General features: G+C 28.7%; 2 protein-coding genes across 2 annotated transcripts; one reads left to right on the top strand and one right to left on the bottom strand.

Moving 5' to 3' along the window:
- Nucleotides 1-1,400: 1,400 nt before the first annotated feature.
- On the bottom strand, nt 1,401-22,452 carry LOC145935204 (uncharacterized). The gene is made up of 2 exons (XM_083036322.1): nt 22,281-22,452; nt 1,401-2,780 (listed from the first exon to the last, which is right to left on the bottom strand). Exons 1-2 carry the CDS (start codon nt 22,295-22,297, stop codon nt 1,829-1,831), a joined length of 969 nt encoding a protein of 322 aa, XP_082892448.1. The 5' UTR covers nt 22,298-22,452; the 3' UTR covers nt 1,401-1,828.
- A 1,287-nt stretch (nt 22,453-23,739) lies between these two features.
- Nucleotides 23,740-24,808, top strand: LOC145935209 (uncharacterized). The gene is made up of 3 exons (XM_083036329.1): nt 23,740-23,816; nt 24,188-24,415; nt 24,514-24,808. Exons 1-3 carry the CDS (start codon nt 23,740-23,742, stop codon nt 24,734-24,736), a joined length of 528 nt encoding a protein of 175 aa, XP_082892455.1. The 3' UTR covers nt 24,737-24,808.
- Nucleotides 24,809-26,545: the final 1,737 nt, after the last annotated feature.

The raw sequence follows: 26,545 nt of genomic DNA, 5'->3' as shown, positions 1-26,545 counted from the left end.
TACGACTTATAATATATGCGAAAGGACATAGAAAAAGGACATAGAAAAAAATATTTAGTAAAAAAGATTTTCGTATCAACGTATGTAGATCTACATATTACGTAAAAATATGTATTGTCCAGTCTTCATAAAAAGTCCGCCTATAATCATATTAAATACGAGGCTACCGAAAAATTCCCGAAATATGTTAATAAAATAAAATACATTTGTATAATTTAATTTATCATAATATATTTCAGGAACTTTTAGATAGCATCTCGTAGATCAAGTATTCGACAGATTACATGTGTAATTAGTCATGTATACATGATTATGCATGAACGACGGACGCATAGAAATAGTATGTTATACTTATAAAATCCGCATGTTATACTTATAAAAATATACTATACAGTGTTAATTAGCAATTAACAATGTTAATTAACTTAACTTAGCGACACAGGATTTGATTATACGATCATAGATGATCTTTCAGCAGGAAGAAATATTCGGAATGCGATTGTTCTGATTTTTCTCTCTCTCTCTCTCTCTCGCTTTAAAAAAACCCGATCAATTACAAAACTTTGCGCTTAATCGTTAAAAAATCTAATCTACTTGAGACTTAAGCTCTGTAGAGAAAATGTTAACTTCTCTGTTTTTTTTTTTTTTTTGTAGTGTAGATCAACATCATGTAGTATGTTTGAATCAACATAAGAAATATATAACATTTCCTAGCATTTTCTATGAGTTTTATATAAATAAAGTAGCAAAAGAATAAAGAGCCTAAGTTTTATATATATATATAAAATATGATTTAAATGCTGAAACATTTCTCAGTCTAGATGCACAAATTTTTTGCTGCATTCTGCAAAAAATATGAAATTTAGCACTGTTCTAGAAGAAAACAACGTAATTTTTATTAATCAATTCTGAATGCTTCGATTATTAATTTCGAAACAGAGATCACCAGCTTTAAATAAAGCAAACAATTGATTAAAAACTGTCATTGTAAATAGTGTCTCTTTTAATATTTGTACGATGTTTTTGCTTTTCCGATAATAGAAAAATGTCAATTGATAAAAAGATACCTTACTTTTTTAATTTAAAAAATGCAGATAATCGTCAAAAAATTCAATTGTTTTTAAGACAATTTTTGTTTTATTAAAACATCACCTTTTAAACTATGTATATAGTATGTTATATTCTTTAAATAGCTTTCTCTCTCTATGACATTTCTCAATCATCTATTAAAAATCATTATAAACTTCTATGCAAACAATTCAATATATGTATATGTGTGTGTTTGTATGTATCATATATGTATTAATAGATTTATAATACAACTTTTCTTGTGAAAAAAAACGTGATATGCTCATTCACTTCGTGAAGCATAAATTTAGTTGTGTAGCAATAAAAATGTAAATGTTTTTTTCTCGATTTGCGGAATGGATTATCAATCATATATATAACATCGTATATACTATAAAATTAAATATATATAAAAATGCGAATTATCGACAAGATACGACAATGAGATATTTACCCTTCTTATCGATAAATTTTTTAAGCAAAAAGGAAAAGGAATAACGAGATACATCTATAACAGAACTGGAACAGCAAAAAATGCATGTGACCTTAAATAAGAACTACCAAATAAGTATAAGGAAGTCTCTGTTTCTCTCTCTCTCTTTCTTTCTCTCTTCTGTCGTTGTCTCTATTCGAAAAAACGGCGACCCCTGATCCTATGCAAACAGAATATTATACCGCGTCTACTTAGGCTAACAGAGGCTCACGGGCCACTTAACACATTACATGATTGTGCACAATTATACACGACAACAGTCAAGAATTAAGGTAGGAGAGGGTGATAGTACACCGGCTTGCGACTCTTCTCCATGATGTAAAAAGCCTTGGGTTTGCCATTTCCGGGGAAATTTTTGTGGATGCTGGTGGAACCGGTCTTGGTGGCGATTGGAGCATAATATGACATGGCGGCCTTCTTCCGGTGCTTCTTCATGTTCGGTGTGGTGTTTTTGGAGCCGTGAAATTCGTTGGTCAGGTGGATCCTATGCAAATTGAAATCGTCCAGTTTATAAACCTTGTCATCGCTGCTCTTCTTCGTCAATTCAAACTTGATATCGTTATTATTGTCCGGATAGGTGAGCCTTTTGTCGTTATTCCTGACATGCTTCACTAGCGGCTTTTGGTGAGCATGAAGCTTATCATCGTTGATATGATTATTCTTGCTGGTGGTATCAAGGGGATAAAATTGATTCGCGGAGGACGTTTTCTGCCGTTTCTTCGCATCCTCTCTCTTTCTCGCCTGGTCCATCATCAGTTGGCTCAGCTGGAGACGTTTCTTCTCCGTAATTTTCTTGACGACCGGTAAATTCCAATGATAAATCTTGGCGGGTTTACCGTTTCCTTGAAATCCCACCGGAAAGCTCGGGCCTGTCTTGGTCACTTTGTCATCGTTGACGGATTTGTGGGGCTTCGTGATGGTATAGTACGGAGGACTAGCCGGAAGCTTCACTATGTAAATGTGACTGTCGCGGTGACTGTGACGACGACTGTAAGGCTGATGTATACGCGTTTGCGAGCCGAGTCGCGGAGGTTCAGGCCCGGCCAGCCGTTTCTTGTGATGCCCATCGGGTATTTGAAGAGGCGTTAGCCCGAGTCGGTTTAGGACCGCCGCGTTGCTCGTATGAACTGTCTCGAAATCGAACGCATTTTCCGCGGAGATAGTCGCCGTGGCGAGATCGCTGGAGAACATTAGCAGGAGGCTGCTTAAAAGTAATAATCTAAAACAAAAATTACATTGCAGTATAATTATTACATTACAATATAATTACATTGAGAAACGAAATAACTCGATGCAGAACGAATTTTTTTGTTCAGGAAAACCATTCGAAAAGTTAAAGTTTCTTAATTAAAATATTTATTTAAATGCAAAAATGAAAACAATTGTACGCTATAAAACAGAAATTAATTTTGACGAAAAAAATTATTTTATATTTTTAATATTTTAGATTTTATATTTTTTTAATTATATTTTTAAAACAATATTTAAATTATTAAAATATATTTAAATTTAACAAAATTATAAAAAATAAAAAATATATATATTATTAGAATTGATTAAATTATTTTGGTAAATAAAATAATTATTCGAATAATAAAAATATCTTTTTAAATTAGAGAAATAATACCTATACTTGTGATAGAGGTTTTATGAAATCAAATAAATATAATAAAGAATGGGAAATAAAATATTAATAAAGAAAATGTAATACAATATAATAAAATATAATAAAATAAAATATTATAAAAAATAGGAAATATTTTAGTAGAAGGAATATATAAAATAATTATAGAAAATTTTTTTTATATACCAAAATATTTTTTTAAATTAAAAATAATTGTCATAATTGTAGAGTATAATGACTTTTTAAAAATAATTTATTCTAATTTTTAAATATTTTTTTAAATACTTATCTTTCTCTAAATGCAAAAAGCTTTAATTCATGAATTAAGTAGATATTTTCTGCCTTATAAAATATTTAATAAATATTGCGCTCGAGTCTCGAGATCTAAATGAAGAAAAGGAAGAGTTACATCAAAAGACGATTCATCATGAGTCATGATTGTCGCATGGAACCAACAGAAGAAGTCGTCTAACTATAACCCCGAGCACAAGAAAGGTGATAAAAGAAATTCAAAGAAAGAAACGTTTATAATCCTTCAGCCGTCTCTAGTTTTGTCTTATATAAACCTAGTTACGTATAAAAAATAAATAAAATAAAAAATAAATAAAATGAAAGAAGTTTCAGAAGCGGAGGAATGATAACTATCTGTCAAAGAGGAATCTAGAAATTTTATGAAGAAATCTAAAATATTGCGAGAATAAATATATGTCGATTCATTCTGCTCTTACATTAATTATGCAATTAATAACCCTTTCGTCTTAATTGCTTGCTCAGAACTCTCAGAATGAAGCACATTAATTATTTCGCATTTCTCTTATATTTTTACGCGAGAACGCATGTCTATAATAAAATGAACAGAATGCTTTAACAGCTCGCAATTCACGATTCAACTTGATAATTGATTAAATAAAAAAAAATTTCAAAAAAAGGTTCCCTATTATTTTATTATATAATAAAATGTACACAAGTTATTATAAAAAACAATGAGAATATTTTCTAGATATTCGAGAAATTCTAGATATTCGAAAAAATAAAATTGTGTACGATAAAAATGTATGAGATACGACTGCGGAATGTTTATGCATAATTATTACAAACAACGCATTTGCGTCTTATTATTAGAAAAATAATGAAATATTCACTTGTGTCGGCGCGAGTGACTATGTTTAATAAGTCACAATGTCCATCGGTCCTGAAAATTGGAACGTCCGTCATGCAATAGTCATAAATTAATATGCCAGCCAAGCATCTCCCTCGTTGTGAAATTATTCCTCCATCCAGCGAGATACTTGACGTGGTTATTTACAACGACGCGACGCTTATATAGCCGGGAAAGAAGCTGGAAGAATGAATATAAGCAAGGAAGAGAAAAAGAAAGTTACATTGCTTTCAAGTAAGCAAATATTTTTTTACAATTTAATAGTTAGAAATAATTATAAAATATTAGTGAGAAATTTTTAAGAATTGTAAGCAAATAATTTGAAAGAATATACAAAGTGCCAATTATAAATGTTTATCGCTATGTATATGTCAGAATACGACACATAAAGAACGGACTAATATCATTACAGAATATCAAAGTACTATGAATAATTATTTTATAAAATTATTTTATATTTTATTAAATATACAGTGTTAATAGGCGAGTTATTATTCTTGTTTCGACCTAAAAATGTATTGACCGAAATATAATGACGTAAATAAATGCTTGAAGGCGCTTTTTTTTATTCATTAGAAGATTAACACAGTTGTGCGTCGATTAAAAACCTTAAAATTATTATGCACAATTATATTTGAAAAAAGAAATATATATATAATATTTAAATTTTTATTTTTAATAAGAAAAACAAGTTATAAAAATATTTGTATATGTATATACATACATGCACACATGCACACATGCACTGAGAGAATTTTCTCTTAGAATTTACCCTGAAAATCATGGTAATCGTGGGACAATATGGTATGGAAAGAATTTTATGAGAATTTCTTTGCTTAATATTTATTACAATAAAAATTATAAATAAAACATGTTTGATTAATTTTACTATGCAGTTTAGTAAAATTAATCAAACATGTTTTATATTTTAATGTGATAGATATTATTATTTTTATTGTGATAAATACTAATCAGAGAAATTCTCATAAAATTCTTTTCACACCATATTGCCCCACGATTACCATAATTTTCAGAGAAAATTCTCTCTGTGTGCATACACACATTTACACACACAAAGTGCCCCCCCAGTATAAATCACCTTTTATTATCTCCCCTACTAAAGCAGATAGATTATAACAGATATACATGAAATTAAATAATTTAAAACTCTATTGTATATACATGTGTATGATTTAATAGGATTATTTTAGAAATTACGAGTTTTTTATCGGCTTGAAATTTTGCATTTGACTACTAACTTTTCATTTAATGATATCATATAATTATTGTCATCTGATTATACTTAAACATGTCATCGCTAATCGGAAAAATTGGCTGTATCATAAGAAAAGTTAGTAGTCAAATATAAAATTTCAAACTCATATAATTTTAAAAATAGTTTTTCGAATCATATGTCATTGTATTCATTTTGAACAGCATGTTATAACTTTTTTATTATATTAATATACCCACATTCCTATAAAAAATATTCATATCTCTTCGTTCTAACACTTAACTTTTGTGAATGATCACTTTATAAAAAGTTTAATTAAATTAATGTCATGTATAATAATTATGGTCTATCTGCTTTAGTTTACAAGGGGTAAAGAGTGGCTTCTTAAGCTGGGATATTTTATTGCCCACATATACACATACGAAGGACAAATACATGAACCAAAAAAGAGACGAATAAATAATAAAATTATGTCACAATTCTTCAAAAATAATTTTTTTATTTTATTGCACACATATACACGAAGGACAAATACATGAACCAAAAAGAGGGACGAATAAATATAAAATTATATCACATTTTTCCAAAAATAATATTTTTTGTTATCTCGCATGCAAGTGCACAAAAATATACATTTTGAGAGAAGTAACAGTTCGTAGAAAAGTGCACAGGCGCAGCAGCTTGAAAGAACGCGGAAGCGGATATTCAAAGAAGAAAGTTCGAATTAGCTTGACGAGGGAAGAGCTCGAGAAGAGCGTGAAGAGGAGAGTGCGAGCACGTGCATGCGCATACAGGTATGCGTGAGAAAAGCTCACAGTTGGAAATCTCCAGGTATATCGGTGGAGAAAGAGAGAGAGAGAGAGGCGGAAAGGTAACGCCTAGCTGTGGAATGAAGGATGGCGAGGAATACCAACATTGGCAACCGACGTCGCGATGACCGGAGATTAATCTTCATGATCATCGGATCATGATCATCCGGTGTTGCTACTTGGCTTAACTCGATTTAACACAGATATCGAAGATAGAACCATTTAACTCTCCAATTTTATTGCTTATTACTCTGACTACCTGTCAGAGGTAGCCTGTTATTGATTTCTTCTTCTTCTTTTTGTTTTTAAACAAAGAGTAATCTGTTATCGGTTACTATTCCAACTACACAGAAAGAATTTTCTCTTAGAATTTACCCTGAAAATCATGGTAATCGTGGGACAATATGGTATGGAAAGAATTTTATAAGAATTTCTCTGATTAATCTTTATCATAATAAAAATTATAAATAAAACATGTTTGATTAATTTTACTATGCAGTTTAGTATACCATATTGTCCCACGATTACCATGATTTTCAAGGTAAATTTGAAGAGAAAATTCTCTCAGTGTACGTGAACCCTCGCAGATTTGACATTTCGTGAACTTACGTAACCCATGTGTAAAGTACATTCACCCCATTTTGTTTGTTGACTGTACACACGAGGTATTTCAACATTTATTGAGAGTCATCTTGAGTTTATCTATGAGCCGCGACGAGCGTTTTCAGATACGCCTTGACAAACTCGAGTATAGGAGGTGTGAAAAGTACCTTTTAACACACAAGTTGTGTTGGAACGTTCATGAATCACTATCTATCCCGGTTCATTCGAGTTCAAGTATGTTCAGGTGCATCACAAAAATGTTCACAAGTATATGTGTGAACAAATTATGACGCTTTTTGTGCAAGAAATGTACGAGATAGAGAAAAGCTTATATCTCAAAAATAAAAATATTATTTGATTGATATAATATTTCATTGATACAAAAAGTATCAAAATTGTTAAGATGATTTATATATTGTATTTCTTTATATAGTTGTAATTTAAATTATGTTACGAAGAAGTAAAATTAATATAAAATATCACAATTAAATAAATAGACTACAAATTTCGATTAATTTCTATGACAAAGATTATAATACATATCTAAAAAAATTATATATTATAATATATAAGCATAAAAAATTCTCTCTATACTTTTCCATTTTTTTTTTTTTCTCGTTCTTTCTATCAATTTTTATAAAATTTTACTTGCGCTACATCAGTCGAAAATAATTTGTACAACTTTATAATGTCTCTTTACATTTTTATAATAAAAACAATTTCTTTTACAAGTCCGATAAATACGAATCGAAAAACAAGTCAAATAAAAGCAATCATTAAATTAATATAAAGCAATTCTTATTTATCTGGGCGATAAATCCTGTTGTGTATCGCGAGAACTAACAATAAAAGAAATATAAAGAAGAAAAACGTGTCTGCAGTCTGCAACAATAATAAATAGGTATGCGTAATATCCAATTTATCGACATGAACGGAGCTATTTATTGATTTATCTATAGCGCGGCTAGATACATTATACATAAAACCGCAAACACGTTGCATTCGCGACACGTTCATTTTCAGGTTTACGTTGGAGCTGAAGAGAAACAAGCAGATGTGCTGTCTATAAATCTCAATGCACTGACACTTCGAATTTTGCCTCGGCCGAGTTTGCTATACAAAAGAGTTACACATTTTTTCTTTTAAAAATATTTTAAGAATTTAATCATTCGCGAAAGATTATTTTTGCAAATAGAATATATAGAAAACATATCAAAAAAGTAGAACATATCAATTATGACTTATTTGGAAATGAAATTATAAAAGTGACATTTAGAAAAATTAACTAACTTTAAAAAGTGTGTAACTATTTCGCTCTTATAAATATATATATAAATATTATTTTCCATATTATAATGATATAAATAACAGCTAAAATTTGTAAACTAAAATTCTAAGCACACTATACGAAATTTCATGTCACTGTCATTATCGCGTTAAATTGTTTTCTCATACACATTGATGAATTGGTAATAATCATCATCATTGTCTCAATTTAAGATCAATTTTTATATTAATATACTTCTATCCAATGATCTTGACTTTGAAATATATTATCAAGGTCATAACCTTGAGTAATCACTAAAAGATTTTAGTCAGCCTATATTTAAACTTTTATTTGCACGAATCTTTATTTATTAATAATTTAATAATAATAATTTTTAATAATATTTTTTTAATAAATAACAAACGACAGCTATAAAACCTTTCGAAGATTACTCAGAGTTATGACCGTGACTTACCTTGACTTTATGTCAAAGTCAAGGTTGTTAGAAAAGAATACATTGATGTAAAGATTTATTCAATTTAATATATCTAGTATTGATTTAAATCTTAAAATTATGTTCTTGTTTTTCACATTTAAATATCAACTGCAATAATCCTGTACAATAAAAAAAAATAAACAAGAAAGATCACTGAGAATAATAAGAATTAAATACTACAAGGTTTCTAAACTTGATTTCATGCATCCAAAGAAGCTAAAATAATTATTAATCATTCAACAAATTATATAATTATATAATTAATTATATAATTTAAATAAACGAATAAACATAATAATAAATCCCACAGAAAAATCAGCGAAAGGCGTCGATTTCGCACTGCACCAACTAGTTTATCTATATTATATATGTGTATGTGTGTGTGTATATATATTATATATATAGTACTAGTCTCTTACGGCTCATTAAATCCACAAGCCATTGCCAAGAAACAACACTGATGGGCAGACATACATGAAAGAGGGAAAGAGACTAGAACCGGGGGAAAAAACTTGGACGACTGCATGCTCGCGCGCAGGCATGTTTCTTCCAAGTTTCAAGCGGATCTTGAATTGAAGAAGGAGCACGGAAGTAATGAACGACGTGCTTTTTGCCGCGGAGAGCAACGGGCGCGAGAAGGACGTTCAGTGGACGTATTAGCGTGAACGAGTCTCGTTAGAGAAAGCGTCGTAATAACTCTACCTCTCGTAGTAATCAAAGACGTAGCCTTAATCATCGCCATCAACACGCGCTACGCTTTATTATCACACGAGTTAGTTCAACGCGACTATTAAACTTCGTATGCGTTACTAATTAATCTGCGGGTCCGATTTTCTCCGCTCTATTCCGGTCACTAATTTCCGGTCCGCGAATTAAAGTCCGCGGCTGCGAACCGAGGAACGATTAAGCACTCATATTACACTAAGTAAAAAAAGTCAGGAAATCGCAAACGAGCGTTCTAAATTATTCTCATTTCAATTGAGAAGCAATTAAACTTATAATAATCGATAAACTTATGTAGGGTTTAAAATATTGCATGCGAACGTTCGTGTATATAAATTTATGGCTTCAAGCGGTTCAAGGAGTTAATTACTAAAGGCGAAAGGGAGACTATAAAGGAGTCAGGTTTCCGGAAAGTTAATTAAACTCCTATTGTCATTATTTGATTGCTTGATTCAATCTAAAACCGATTCTTTCGTTATTTAATAGATTAACAAGGCATACAAGAGAATAGAAATAGAAGAAATAAATAGAAGAAATAGAAAAAAAATTAATTAAAGAAAAATAAATAGAAAAAGAAATGAGTAGATAGAAGAAGAAATGAGTAGATAGAAGAAGAAATAAATAGATAATAGAAGAAATAAATAGAAGAAGACATACGTAGAAGAAGAAATAAACAGATAAAAGAAGACATAAATAAAAGAAGAAATAAACAGATAGAAGAAGACATAAATAGAAGAAGAAATAAATAGATAGAAGAAGAAATAAACAAATAGAAGAAGACATAAATAAAAGAAGAAATAAACGGATAGAAGAAGACATAAATAAAAAAAGAAATAAATAGAAAAATAAATAAATAAATGGATAAGAGAGGAAGGAGGGGAAAAAAAGAAAAAAGAAAAAAGAAACAAAAGAAAAGTTTAACAAACACGCAGTAACGCGGCTCACATGAGCAGACTTTGTTTTTCTTAGGTATTGTTTCGGTCACGTAAGCCCTTCAGCCGTCTGTGCTATAAGAGACTCGAGAATCTCGGATACGTAATCTCGCGCATTGATCCTCTCTCGCCTGGTGTGATGGTCGACAAAACCTGTTACTTTCCCCGACTTGTGGAAAGACGGCTAAGAAATTCGCTGCAGCGAAATTTCCGACGGCGGTTTTCTGCGCCGATAAACGCGCTAATTGGCGCAATTACATGCTCGCGGATGTACACGCGTTTCACGTTAATTAACTAATTGGATTATTATACGCGAGGACCCCATAAACGTTGACGCGATCTGTCGCTACGATCGTTTTTTTTTTAATATCTCGACAACGCGCACGATAACTTTGTTATACTTGTTGCTTTAACTGATGATTTAAGAGAGGATGGTAGAGGAAAAAGAAAGAAAATTATATATTCATCAAGTGTAGACTAGACGAAGAGCCGGGACGCTCGCAAACGCAAACTCGTTCTCGTGCTTAAATGGACGCTCATAGCTCTCTGAGACTAGAATCCTGTGTATAAGCTGTGTAATTGGTTTCGAATACATCTCTGGACCCGGACGCGAAGCCAGATCTCCTCAGCCTCTTCGCGTGAATAAAGCAGAGTTGCCAACTTGAGAATTTTACCGCCAAAGGGCAATTTTAGTAAATACAATCCCTCAACGTTGACAGAATAAAATACAAAATCGCGTATGAAGAGCTAATAAAAGCCAGGCTCGGCAAAATTGTTTTTAAATTCTCCTCTAATTTATTTTGACTCAAAATAATTATAGAGGAATTTAAAAACAATTTTGTTACCTGATTTTGTACGAGGCTTCTCGATTTATTATTTTTCAAAATAAGATACATGCTAAAGAAATATATACACATGTATTTTTTCACATAACTATTTAATTGATTAATGTTCAACGTTTAATAAATGTTTAGCTATATCTTGTTTTATTTATTATTTAATTAAAAATTTACAACATTAAAGGCAATGATAGAAATCATCTAAATCATCACTTGACTTCGTTCGAATGTGAATTTCCTATCATATCAATTTTTTCATCTTCCATAAGTTCTCCCTTTTCTTAAATAATTTTATGAGTATAGAATAATTTTATGAGTTTTAAAAAGAGTGAAAATACTAGTTATTCTATACTGGTTCGATATATATTATTAATTATATATTATGATTTTGAACTAAAATTTTTAATATCTTTGTTTTCATGTAATTCATTCTGGTTTTATCGAAGAAAATAAATAATAGCTGCAAAAAGTTTCTTATTTAGAAAATTACTAGTCTTGTATAATATTAAAAATATCAGTTAGTATAAAAATTATAAAATATATAGATACAAGTATAAAATGTATTTTGTATAAATACAAATAAACAACTTCGCATTTATATCGATTGAAAAAGGGAGACAGGTGAGAGAGATATTACATATAACTATAGCAGTTATATCTTTGTAAAAGAATGTGTCTGCGACAACATACAAGGTGTTACATATAAGCGATGTCTGTATCGAAAACGTGATGAACATAGAAAACTGTTTTAACGGAGCTTCTTTTATGTCGACTTTAATCATACGAGGAAGTGCGAACGATCTCGGGAATCTCGTTCTCACGAGCGCCATTTTCCATCCTGCTCAAACTTCCGCCTGTTCGTACTCAGCTGCAATTGCATTCTTTTGATCATATTGCGCGAGAAACTATGTAATAAAAAATGCTGAAGCTAAAACGAGCGTTGAAAAATTCAATTATTTGCTAATCTATCAAGAAAGGAGGATTAATTATTTTTGATAAATTTTGAGCTCAATTTTCCAAAGCTAAAGCTGCATCAAATTTTTTAGTGTATTATAATAATGTACTTTTTTCATCAATTAAGCTTATTATTCTGTATATAAAAATATTAAGATAAATAATCGAAAAGGAAATATTTCACGAGATATTTTTTTTATATCATATTATTTCATAAATTATTTTTTTTATCTTGCTTTTCTTTCCTTCTCGAAACTATAAAATATTATAAAAAAATTGTCGAGTCTAATTTAGCATTTCTAAGATATATTTTAAGATTTATTTTATTAGTTATAATTTATTGGGCATTCTGTTTTACGTTCTCGAAATACCAAGTCTTATAAAAAGCGTGACATTGAAATATAGCTCCCTATAAGGCGGAAATTCAGGCTAGGAAGAAGAAGAATTTGTCTGTAGTGTACTCGGAACAATAAGAGAAACAAGAATATTTGCCTAGAACAGCACGAGAGCCATTAGTTGCTCACAGTCATGCACATGTCCATTGATAGATTGGAAGAAGAAACACAAAGGAATGCTATTGTTGACCAGGAGAATAGGTTCCTGTTCACCTTTTTAGTACAAGAAAAAGAATCATCGAAAGGTGGATAACCTTGGACTCGCATATTATTATATATTTCGCTAATTTCAAATAAACAATGCAAAAGGAAATTTAACATTATAATATATTGGTTATTTTTATTTTGTTCCACTATTCAAATTAATTTAATAAACATTTCTCTAATAAAATTTAATAAGAAGTTAATTTTTTTAATTTAAAAATTTTTAAATTAACTTTTCTATGTCATACTTTAAATGTATTATAATATGACAAAAAAGTTAATTTAAAAAATATTTCATGTTACTATATCTCAAAGATATTAATGCTGAATATCGAAATTATATCGAAAGTAGAAAAATAAATAACGTTTTTTTAAATATTTATTTTATTTACTAATAAAACATTCTTTGACAATTTTAATGTGAATAAGCAGCAAAAAGATTGTATGAAAAATTTCTATATTCGATCACATGCAGAATCGTATACAGAATCGTTAATCGATAGTATCGAGCAGTGGAAACAGAAAGTGGAAGAAGAAAGCAGCGAATAAAATAAAATGATGAGTCTCGAACTAAGAAGAAGTTAAGCTATAAAGAAACGAGAATATAAAGGTGGAGTCTGAAGCAGCCAGCCACGTCGAAAACATCTGTCTGCGATATTTTTTCTTTTTTCAATATCATATTTTTTTCACTTTGCCATCCCTTCCATTTATCCTAAAAATCTTTTTTGTCTTCTTTCCTCTTTCTTTTCTGTGACTTCCTGCCACGAATTTAACTTGTGTTCCAATCGAGCGGCAAAAAAAAAAAAAAAAAAGAAAAAAACTTGGCCGGTGAATCATCTGTATAATTTTCATTCTGATTCTGGTTAGAGCTGAATTGCTATAATTTAAACTGTCAAGTGCATTTGATTGAGGAAAATATTTTATTTGATATATTTTATTATTTATTTATTTAAATATTTTTATTATTTTTATTATTAATTAATGCGTATTATTTTATTTTAAAACGCGATGAGTAAATGAACGTGAAAGTTTATACTGTTGCTTTCTCTCTTTATTTTTTGCAATATCATTTTTAATTAAATCGGATGGAGAGGAAATACGCCGTAAAATTTCATAAAGAACTGTCGAGTATTCGTGTTTTTTTGCAGATACGTATGTACAATCTAATTGCGCGATCAAAAATCCGTACAATGCCTGAAGGTTCGAGATTCAGATTGTAAATTCCACGCTAGACCTAACCCTGTCATTACGTATCTTCGGCAATAAACTTTGATTATACGCTTCATGCGAATGTTGAGGGGAAAATTCGAAAACGTACATAAAGAAGAAACAAGAAACGTGAGAGAAAGAGAGATATTATCACCGATAATTAAAGATATAAAAATTCTAAAGAAAGTAATCGTATTTTCTTTTTCTATAATAGCGTCAAATTTCAAATTGATGCAAGTTGTGAGCTGGAAAAAATTTATGGAAATAAAATTTTCCTCTTCTCTCAACTTTCTTGCCGATAAATTATTAGTCTCATAAAAACTTTACTTCTATCCTCATAGTTGTACCGTAAATTTAAAGAGAATTTAATTTAATATAATTTATAAATTCATAAAAAGTATAAGTGCATATAAGTGCATAATTACATGCAAGAGCATTATTGTAGCTTTGAAGTCACTCGGCGGAAATATTATTTCAGTTAATTTCGTAATTACATTAGTGAAAAATAAAAGTATACAAAAGTAAAAATAAATATAAAATGATACGAGTTAAATTTTACGCAACGAAAATATAAAAGTACATATACTTTCGAGTAATTACACCAATGCTACCATTTAATTAAGTTACTGTAAAACACCGGATTGGAAAATTATTGTATATATATATATCTTTAATATTTCAACGAGATGCATTTAATTCATGTATATCGATTAAAATTAATAAATAATCGAGAGAGATATTTTTATGTTTAAATAATATTCAAATATGATGATAGTTTGTGTCATAAATTGAAATTTTCTAAAAAAGATATTATTTAAAAATTCAAATATTCATATATGAATAAATAATCAAATATTCAAATATTCATATATTCAAATTCATATATAATCAAATATAAATTATATATAAAATATGTCTATATATTTTCTTTCTTTTGTATAATCTCTATACGTATGTATAGAAGAAATAAGAAGAGTAATTGAAAAATAGTTGCAAAAATAATTTTTTTCATTCTTTTCTTTAAAGAAACTACAATTTTAAAAAGTGAAAAAAATTGCCCGCATACATATAATTTATGAGTCTTCAAAAGAAGAAAACATGGACACATATTTTATATATAATTATATATTACTTTTTTCCCGGATATAATTAACCATTACAAACGCTGATGTCGATAAAATACCAAACCAGATAGATAATTTTGAAATAGAAAAAATATCAGCGATTAATCGATAATAATCATCGAATATAATTGCGTGTTATTTCTTCCATCATTTTGCGGTCAATTAAGTTCCATATTACCAGTGATTCAGGAACGTTAACAGTACTTTCACGGCGTTGTGTGATTCGTCAATCATGGTTTAACAATCTCGTGAGAGGTTTAGCCGGAGTATCTATCAAATGGCTTTAATGGCCATAGTGCCATGCAAACGAGCGCGTGCGAGAGTCGAGAGTGCGTGCATATGCATAATGCTTGAGTACGCGCACATGCCTGATCGAAAATGGTCGTCCGGGGAACGATCAATGCTTATTAAATCAGTGTCAGCAACCAAGATTTGAGTAATTTCAAATAACATTTAACGACAAGTTAGCTTCTTAAAGCAAACGACGCAGCGAACATCAAAATTATTTATTAATCGCAATTAAATATATTTATATATTTCAACGAAAAGTACTATAACTGCATTTTTGCCTATATAAAATTATTTTATAATCCTCTACTCACAAAGTTGATTGAAATGCACATGTGAAAAATATATTGTTTAAAAAAATCAGATTTTGCATTATATATATATATATATATCTATATATATAATTCGATATAATATATAATTTCATTAAATGAATTTTATAATATATTCTTTAAGAATACATTCTAATGTATTTTCGAACAAAAAAATTATAATAGAAATAAATTTTTTTAAAATTATAGTTTTGCAATTATAATATTTTATTTATTAATTACAATAATTTGTATCGTCGATTTATTTTATTTGTGCATGGTAATTTTTAATTATTTTTTAGAAACTACAAATACTTTTGAAAATTTATAATAAGAAATTCTTGTCGAATACCAAACTTATTAAAATTATATAAATTAATGCTTATTAAATGTTTTAAAAAGATAAATTGTCATTAAATATTATTTGAAGTGATTTAAATTTTGATTGTCGACACTGATTTAATAAAATATTGATCGTTGACACTAATTTAATATATGATATATATATTTCAACGAAAAATATTATTACTGCATTTTTTGGCTAAATTATTTAACGATAATTTTTCACTCAAAAAGTCGATTGAAATTTACATGTAAAATAATCGTGTAATTCAAGAATAATTTCGTTAATCAAATTTTACAATGTATTTCTTATAATACATAATATTTTTCGGAAAAAAAAATTATTACAGTAATAAATCGTTTAAAGAATTATAATTTTTCAATTGCAATGTTTTTCATTTTCAATTATTCTTTAAAAAATTACAAATAAAAATGATTTAAAATAAGAGATTCTATCTTCTAATTGAATACCAGATTTGCGCAAAATTGTGCGATCTGAACGCAATAATTGAAACAGTTATACCGAGAATGTTGAGTAAAACCTTACTCGGTCATTTACCACATCCCTTATTCGCTTTGTGAAACTGTTAAAATATTCATGAGTAGTGAATCAGCCGAACAAGCATATTCGATGCACATACTCGGAACGAATCCCAGACTCCCAGCTTCTTCCCTCCCATCTATATCGGCTCTTTGACCTCAGCACCATTCTGCATAACGGTGCATCGACCTGGACGTTTGCCTATTATGTCACTATATTCATATAAGGATAAATCGCCGGTATATACCGTAAGTTCGGTCTGGACAAAAGATTCTTGAATTTCTTGGAAGCCAAAGCACGATCGATCTTTGCGCGATACGAGAAAAATACGATTCGTGCCTCGCTTGATGAGATCTCAACCGCATTCGTCTCTCATGAAGAAAGAACACAGGCAACGAATAAGAGATTATATTGAATCGCGCAAGTTTCATTTTCTTTTTGAACGGATATTAAGAATCAGATTGTGAAATAAAATAATTTTTGTAATAGACAATTTATAAATAATCTAATTAAAAGATAAATGTTTCAAGCGAAAAGGTATGTCTACCTAGCACCATCGTACACGTAATAGAGCAATTGTCATTTCAGTGGCTGAAATGCCTGCATATTATTGTATATTCACAAGCCTGCAATTATTTCTAAATACGTAGGAGTATCATTTTTTTTTCTGGGAGTCTCTCGTACGATAATTCTATACTTAAGCTGTTATTTGCGATTCGTTCTGTACGAAGAGAATTTTAATCGTGTTGTCTGCGAAAATTTGCGTACAGCCTTAAACCTTGTATGACCAAATTTTTCCAATTTTAATACTAAAATAAAACTAACATCGGCAGAAATTTTAAAATACCTGACCAAGCTAAGGAAACATCTCAAAAATTCATATATATTCAAATATTATTAATGTATTTTTGACGAATGATTTGTTATTTTTATATGCTGCTCTAAATTCAGTCTTAGGAGATAGATTTTAATCAATTGATAACTACAAAAGTCTCTTGTCGATAAAAGAATAATTTTTTTCTCTATAACATTTTTTTATATCTCTTCTTTCATTTGCGGATGATAATAAAAAATAGGTTTGAGAATTTATTTTAATATATCAAAATGAATTCGAAGAGGAGGCAACAATAAGAATTGTTTAAGTACTCTGAAAAAAAAAACTGTTGAATTCAAATAAATATTTAATTTAATAGTTCCCTTTACACATTTGTTTGAAACAAGTGAATATTTATCTGTGTTGAAAAAAGATTTCTTACATCAAACAAATATATTTTCACGGCAAATCAATATTGTTAGTTTCAAATAAATGATGTATAAAGGAGTATTGAAATAAATATTTATTTGAATAATTTTTTTTCAGTGCATATAAAAAGATATTAGTGTTAGAAGAGGAAAATGACGAAGAGAAGCAGCAGCAGAAGAGAAAAACATGAAAAATCTTTAAAATGTACATGTTCGCGTATTACTCACGTGTCGATCGGGTACTCTCATGCTGTTAGACATGCGTTTACGATCTTATTTATATGCCTACTTGTGTACATTACAGGCAGCACGTATATACGTACGTACGTGCCGAGAACGTAATATATCGCGTGTCCTAATCGAAGTGCTACCCCACGTTCTGTTCACTCCTCTTTTACTTGAGAGGGTCTCCTAACCCAACAAATAGACCTGCCGTCTGGAAATGGTCCCAGTCTGTTCTCTTTCTCATCTCTTTTTCTTTCTCATATATATACACATATTCTGCATCATACATTGTATACAAGAGCTGCGAACTCATTATTTTTACTGTAATAAGGTGCACATTCTTGATGTGTTTTTAATGATTGATTTTTAAATATTCCAATATTATAAAAACGTTTGTAAAAATTATACAGGGCATTAAAAGAAAAATTAAATCGATAAACTTTGAAGGGAAAAAGAAGACTTTAAAATAAAATTTATTAGTACTAATTTTCTCTACGACGTTTAATTTTAATACTGCATGATATGAGATATGAATATATGTGTGACTTTTGAGTTTGTAATCTTTGTATTGAAGTTAATAATTTTTGAGCATTTACTGTAAAAAAATTAATTACTTGTATGTATTTATTCAAGATTAAAATACAATTTAATTGTTCCACTTATATGTTTGTTTATTGTTTAAGTCAAACTCCTATTTCATACTATGTAGTGTTAAAACTAAACATCGTAGAGAAAAATAGTATTAAGAAAAAATGTTTATTTTAAAGCCTTCTATTTCCCTTCAAAATTTGCTCGTCTAATTTTTTAACATTCTGTATTTTTAACATTCTATATTTATTTAAAAATTACATATTTTTATATGATTTATATATTTTTAATCGTGTTGAGATTATGAGAGATATGTCACGTAAAAATAATACGGTTGCAACTCAATAAAATACTGTCTATATCATTGCACACATATAATAATTATTTTGTTTAGAACATATATATAATATGTTCTAAACAAAATAATACATTTCAATAACTCGTAAATAGTTGATGTTAGAAAATTGTTAAATTGCGATAAAAAGCAATTTTTTTTTCATATTTAAATTTTTACACCAAATGTCTTCTATAAAATTATATTAGCTAGTTTTTTATTAAGATATATATAGTATTAAAAAAGAATATATGTACTCTTTTTTAATATTATATATATCTTAATAAAATCAGCTAATATATTTTTATAGAACAAGATTTGGTTCAAACATTTAAATATATAGTATATAGTGTACATGTTAATATATATATATATATTTTTATTCACACACATATCGCGCTTAATCTGCTTCAAAATTACGTGTTCCTTTAACGAAGGAATCTGAGGATAATTAAAAGGACGCAGCGGTAAATTATAAGAAAAATAAAAAGAAAAATAGGCATCGTGTAAAGTTTCCATCCATGTAATGATCCACGACAGGGATGATTATGTTCTTGACATGCAGCTCGCGTGAAGAAAAAAAAGATAAATAAACGCACTGTTCACGGATACGGGTTTACGCGCTTATATATCCACCTTTCTTCTTCGGGCTCATTTTTCCCCCCCTTCGTAAGGGGGGACCCCGGTCTTTTCCACCCTCTGTAGTCTCGGGTGACTAACACAGGAGGATGATGGTGCCTTTAGCAGCGATTGCCTCGTGAGGAGAAAAATGAGGCGTACGAGTGTGCGTATATGTATGTATGTGTATTTGTGTGTGGAATAGTGCGTGGGCGACCCCTGACAAAAAAATGCACTTGTACCCCCATATGCCAAATTGCGTACGGCTTCTCGGAAATTCGTTGCCTCGATATGAAACGCGTTCTTTTTTTTTCGTTGGATAATAATAGAGCTGAAAAAACTACGCAATGTCACGCGATCCATCCGGGGGATTTTTATATCCGCTATTTTCAACAAATTGCTGGCGGAACGATGCATGTAAATTTTTCTTTTCTTACCCGAAAATAATATGATACGCGATATATTTTTTGGCATGCATTTATTACAGAAATATCTATGATTTGAGAAGCGATTTAATTCTCTCTCCGACAATATTAATTTCCCTTCGTTCAAGTATCGATATTAAGCCGCCAAACACAATTATATGTACATATTAAATGTGTACGCTTTACTTAAGACAGAGATAGTATCGAAGCGTGACGGCTGATCAATGATGCAATCAATGATGCAATTGGAAATGTGGTGATCGCTATATGTTCAATCTGCTCGCTTTAAAAGTAACGCGAAAGGATCACTTAATGATGATTTATGCATCGTGTAATTCAAAAAGCCTTGCGGCAAACAGTCTCGATCTGTATTCCCGTGTGCTCATCTCTCTAGACTCCATTCGAAGTTAATATTGACCATATTCCAGTAGAGACTCTGGCGCCGCCAGTAGACATTCGATGCGTAATCTTTGTAAATTCAATGAAGGGAATGTTCGCAAATATTTGCGACAACTTCTTCGAGATTTCAAATATACGAGATATGCGTCAGATTCCCACCTTTTTTTAATATATTATATTTTATTCCAAATTCATTTTTACGCTACATCTTGCACCCTCTTATATATGTGTGTATGTATTAAATATATAATATATAAAATATATATAATATATATTTTATATATATATATATTTTATAATATATATTTTATATATGTATATCATATAATATATAATATATAAAATATATATATATATCTATATAATATATATAACATAATATAAATATATAATATATAATATAATATATAAAATATTAAATTATATAATATATATAACATAATATAAATATATAATATATAATATAATATATAATATATTAAATTATATAATATATATAACATAATATAAATATATAATATATAATATAATATATAATATATTAAATTATATAATATATATAACATAATATAAATATATAATATATAATATAATATATAATATATTTAATTATATAATATATATAACATAATATAAATATATAATGTATAATATAATATATAATATATTAAATTATATAATATATATAATATATATAATATACATAATAACACTAAAAATATATAAAGCAATAAATCTTACAATATATATAAGAGCAGTCTAGATGTTCCGGTGTCTAAAGCCTGAAGAAAAAAGATGAAACAGAGCCAAGCGCAATAAAGTCAAAAAAAGAAAAGAAAAGAGAAAAATGCGACGAAATATATGGGAACGAGCGAGACGGGTGAGTGGGGTAAAAGGGAGAAGGAACAGGCGGAGAGCGACCGGAAAGTCAATATTGTGCGCGATGGGATACGTCAAAATTATTGCTGTATTAAAATTTATCGGATACTGGAGGATATATCTGCGTCCGGGTAAATTCTCTCTTAACTTCATATCGTTTATGGGTTTTCAATATCCCATGCAGCGCGAAAAAGCGCGAGGCTGAGATTGCGAGGATATATATATATATATATATATATATATATATATATATATAAACGGCGGATAATAAATACCGCGAGAGATTCTTCTGCTCGAAATTCAAATTCATCCCGCGTTCGAACATCGAATAAAAAAATTATCTTTGCTTGTAGATCAATTTTTTCTTGGTTTACTTATTTTTTTCTTTATAAAAATCGCAATTCGAAAAAATTGTTATCGTATAAAAATTGTATCTCAAATATTTCCAAATTATACAAATTCAGCGAATAATTTGATATATATATACATGTCAAAAATATTGTGAATATTAATTGTGCATAAATGTGAAGAGAAAGATGAAATAGATATTGGATGGACAATAAATATAAAAGTCGATGAAAGAGAAAACGTTTCGTGATCTGCAATAATGCCTGCTTTAGCAATAAATGCAATATAGAGAACGTCATTCGAACAATTATAATATTCGAAAAAATTCTATTAAACAAAAACAATGCGCAGAAAAATAAATAAATAAATTCGAGAAATTCGCTTTATTTTATGGGCAGACATTGTTAAATCGATAGATTTTATTTCCCTGAAATTCTCCCTTATAAAATTACCATTTTACGTGCATATATATGGGAGAAAAATATTTTTACGAAAAAAAAACCTTTATCAAATGTGTTAGGTTAGAGCGTAAAAATGTTAATGTAGAATTAAAAAAAAAATACAAAGTAAAAAGCTTGAAAAAAATGAAATTGAGAGATAAACTTACCTGAATTCTCTGCACATATTTTTCAGCGGTTGACAAATAACTTGGACGATAACCTCCGTAGATTGGATTTCAATGTCGCTGATTCTGATGTTTCCGCGAAATTAGGAACTCACTGGATCGACGTTAATTCGACGTGAACCTGACAAGCGCACCACGACGACTGAACTGACTTCAGGAGGCAGACCGGGCACAAGTTGGACTGAGAGAGAGAGAGAGAAAGAGAGAGAGAGAGAGAGAGAGAGAGAGAGAAAGAGAGAGAGAGAGAGACACGAAGTGCGTCGGTGAACACCGAAGGTGGCCGAAGTCTCATTTGAAAAGCCGATTGTATCGCGATCTCGCGAGTCCTTTATTTGTAAACTTTACCATGTTCAAACTCTCGAGAGAAGAGAGTATACGCGACAATGTTCCTCTCTCTCTTTCTTTCGCTTTTTATTACACAGTTAATAAAATATTCTTGTCAGATTCTTCCTCTTTCTTTCTCTCTTTCGCTTTCTTCTGCAAGAGACAAGTTTTTATGCCACAAACAATTTTAGATATATTAAAAATGTATAGAGAATTTCAAGTTTTTTTAACTTCAAATTTAATATATCTGAATAACTGATTAAAATACTATTTTATAACTTAAAATTCTTACAAGAGTTCTCTTTCTCTTTCTCGTAAATTTAATTTAATTAAATTATCTATAAGGCGCTTTAAAAGCTCGAAGAAATCTGGAAAAAGTAAGATGACATTTTTAGAAAATAAAGAACCGCTTGGTTTATAAGCGATTACGAAAACAAAATTCAATTATTTTTATACATTATTTTGTCGTGAATTTTTTCACAATTAATTTCCAGGGAACAAATTTCCTTCGAAGGAAAATTTTAAAAATAATTAATAACAAAAAAGTTATTAAATTTTTAAATAGTAAAGCGATAGAGATGATATATATATATATATATATATATATAAATATTAATCACAGAATATACATAAATACATGATAGAATATATAAATAGTTATAATTGAAGTACAGAAAATAATAGGCTAAATTTTTAATATCTAAAAATAGATAAGTATGTAAATTATAAAATATTCAAATAAAATATATCTATAATAATACAATGCGATAAAATGTATCGTATATATACATACACATATATTATTATTTCTGCTTGTTGTATAAATAAATATACACACATTTAAAAAATATAAAATAAATCGTATAACTTAATCATCTGAAATTTATTCGAAACATTTTTGAATAAAATATAACTATATATGTTTTGATTAACAAACAAAATAATAACTACTAGTTCAGGGACCAAAAATTTATTTCAATAAAAATTTTTGTAACCAGATGATGTTTATCAATTTTAAATAAAATCTTCAAATAATTTTCAACTTAATAAATCAATTATTCGGGCAACAAGTTTTGTCAAAATGTTTAAGCAAAATAAAATGAGATCCCGCATAAAAATGTGTAGAAATCATCATAATAAAAAATCCATAGATTTGGATAACCTATCTCCCTTGACTTCACATAATGACAATAGGTGAGTAATATTATCATAAATACATAAAATTATACAATATATATATATATATATATATATATATATATAATAATTCTTGATTTTCACGCGTTAAACTAACGTTAAAAACTTAAATTAACGTTTAAAAACTGAAATTATTGTGTAATAAAAATTTCTGTAAATATTATAATTATATAAAATAAAGATGTGTTGAATGTAAAGATTTCATGTATATATATGTATATTATTTTCGGAATCCAATGTTTAAAAAAAATGTACATTAATATAATGCAACATACGTATAACAAAATTATAATTTTCATTTTTAGTAAAATATAGTTATCATGAATATTTTATTTAATTTGATATTAATTATTTTTAATTTCTTTTAGATATTCATTAGCAAAGTCAAACAAAAATTACGAATCAAATTACAAATCTAAACATCCGCAATTTATCACAAGAACGCTCGAAAATGCAGCAGTACATTTTGGAGATTTTTACAATCTTCAAAGTAATAATAATGTAGAAAAAGCATATTGCAATAATCTCATAGGAGAGGAAACAACGGCGATTAAGAAAATACGTAGATCGAATTTCACAAGGCAGATGGTGCACAAGTAAAGAAATCTTTCTCTACGAAAATAAAAAATCAAAATTAGAATTTTTCGCAAATTGTTCTGATAAGATTTTCCGACTAATTATTTCCCTTCATCAGATTAGAGCGAGCAACTGATGTAAAGGATTATGAGCGACAAATATCGGTCTTTTTGAAAGAGACTGTAGAACCGCCCGATTTTAAATTAAATCCATTTCTATCCGAAAATTCCATTTTTGATGGAAGTCGAAGATATTCGCGTTATCCATTCTGGTACAAAGAACCTCACAAGAGAAGCTTATCGTTAATATTCTCAAATCCAATTACTGAAATTAATGCATGATCCATATGAGACTTGATTATTAATAAAAAAAATAAAATAATCTATAATAATTAAAATAATGAAAAAGCTCGATTAGTCGCATGAAGCAATAAATCGTATTAAAGAAAAGATACTGAACATATGTTTTTGATGGAGCGTCTATTAAAATGCAATTATTATTTTGTACGACGAAAATTAAATTGCTACACGAATAAATAAATATTAAGTACAATAAAAGAATTTACTTATACGCAATTTTAATTAACAAACAATAATAAAACTATTAGAAACATAGAGAATATATATAAAACCCCTCATTATCTGAAAATTAAAATGTCATTTGGTTTGAGAAATTAATTATAACGAATACATAAAAAAATTCTTTACAAAGTGATTAAAAATCGCGTATAATTTATGCAACTATATGATTACTTGTAATTTTATCTTTAAAAAAAATGAATCTTTGGTCTATTATTTATTTTTCTTCAAGAGATGTCTTGGATTGATCTCTTTCTTGTACGATTGCAAATAAAGATTAATTAGAAATTTGTTACAACATTAAGATCGTAATGATCTATTGCATTCTTCTCGTAAGAAACATGGCAATTAACATTATAGCGGTATATAGATTGAGTATTGTTCAAGTTATATGCATAGTGGCGAGACAGGATTCATTTCAGTATTCATTCCGTAGCGCTAATTAGGAGCCGCGACCATTAGTTCACACGATGTTATGCCGTAATTAACCACTAGCGTACTATTACGAGAGATTACCGCTGCTGGAATAATTAATTAAGTCCAAAAGATACACGCGAAATCTAAGTTCTAAATGATGAACACGGTCGGAAAATCTCAATGTATATCTATAATAGTTCATCTGTTCGTATCTGATCCTTTGACTCTGTTGAAATTGTCTTGTGTACATATCGCGCAAAATCTGTCATACGTATAATAATTAATTGTATATGCAAAAAAGCGAAAGAATTCACAGCTTAAAATCGACAAAAAAGATCAAATAAATTAAAATAAAATGAGAAAAAATTATGCACTTTACGGTTGAATAACAAAGATTGATGTCCTTTTTTTTTTTTTTTCAAAAGGCCGATACCGCGTATTGTTTTCGCTTCGGTGGAAATCTAAGGGGACACACAATAGGGTGGCACTTATCGATTATTCCGTCAGGATAAAGACGAATTACACGTATCTTTAACGATCGACAACGAAAACAAAACTTCCAAGCACGAGAATGTCAGCGTCGCGTAAATAGACAGATTTGTTTTATTAAAACTGAGTTTTATATCAGTATATGCTAAAAAGTTATTAATTTAATTCCAATCAATTAATTCCTAATTGCAATTGTATATATAAAATTTAGCAATTCTCCACAAAATATGAGTTTTTTAATATCTGTTATCAAATATTTATACATATATTATTATTGTTAATTTTTTATTATTAATATATTTATTTTATATTTTAAATCTTCTTTTAAATGTGATTATATATTTTTTTATGTGAATTATTTTATTATTCTGTGCATAAAAATTTTTAAATAAAAAATTCAAAAATAAATAGAAGAAAAAATAAATCGAAAATTAAATACTTAACAAAATATTACATATTTCATTACATCATATCAAAATAAAAAAAATATTACAAAATATATCATATTATTGTTTTTCAGGATAATTTTATATTCATGCATATCTTTATATTTATTACTTACTTTTGCAAAAAATTGCATACTCATGTGAAACTTCTTTTTTATCTGTAAATGCACTTTTTAATTTTTGAACAATCTATATAAAATCTGCTTGACTATAAACTATG

This window comes from Prenolepis imparis, unplaced genomic scaffold (assembly GCF_030444845.1).
Source record: "Prenolepis imparis isolate NDT839.2.m4 unplaced genomic scaffold, iyPreImpa1.0 SCAF_4, whole genome shotgun sequence".
Lineage (NCBI taxonomy): Eukaryota > Metazoa > Arthropoda > Insecta > Hymenoptera > Formicidae > Prenolepis > Prenolepis imparis.
Note: the sequence above shows the minus strand (reverse complement) of the source record. Positions and strands in the feature narration are given on the sequence as shown.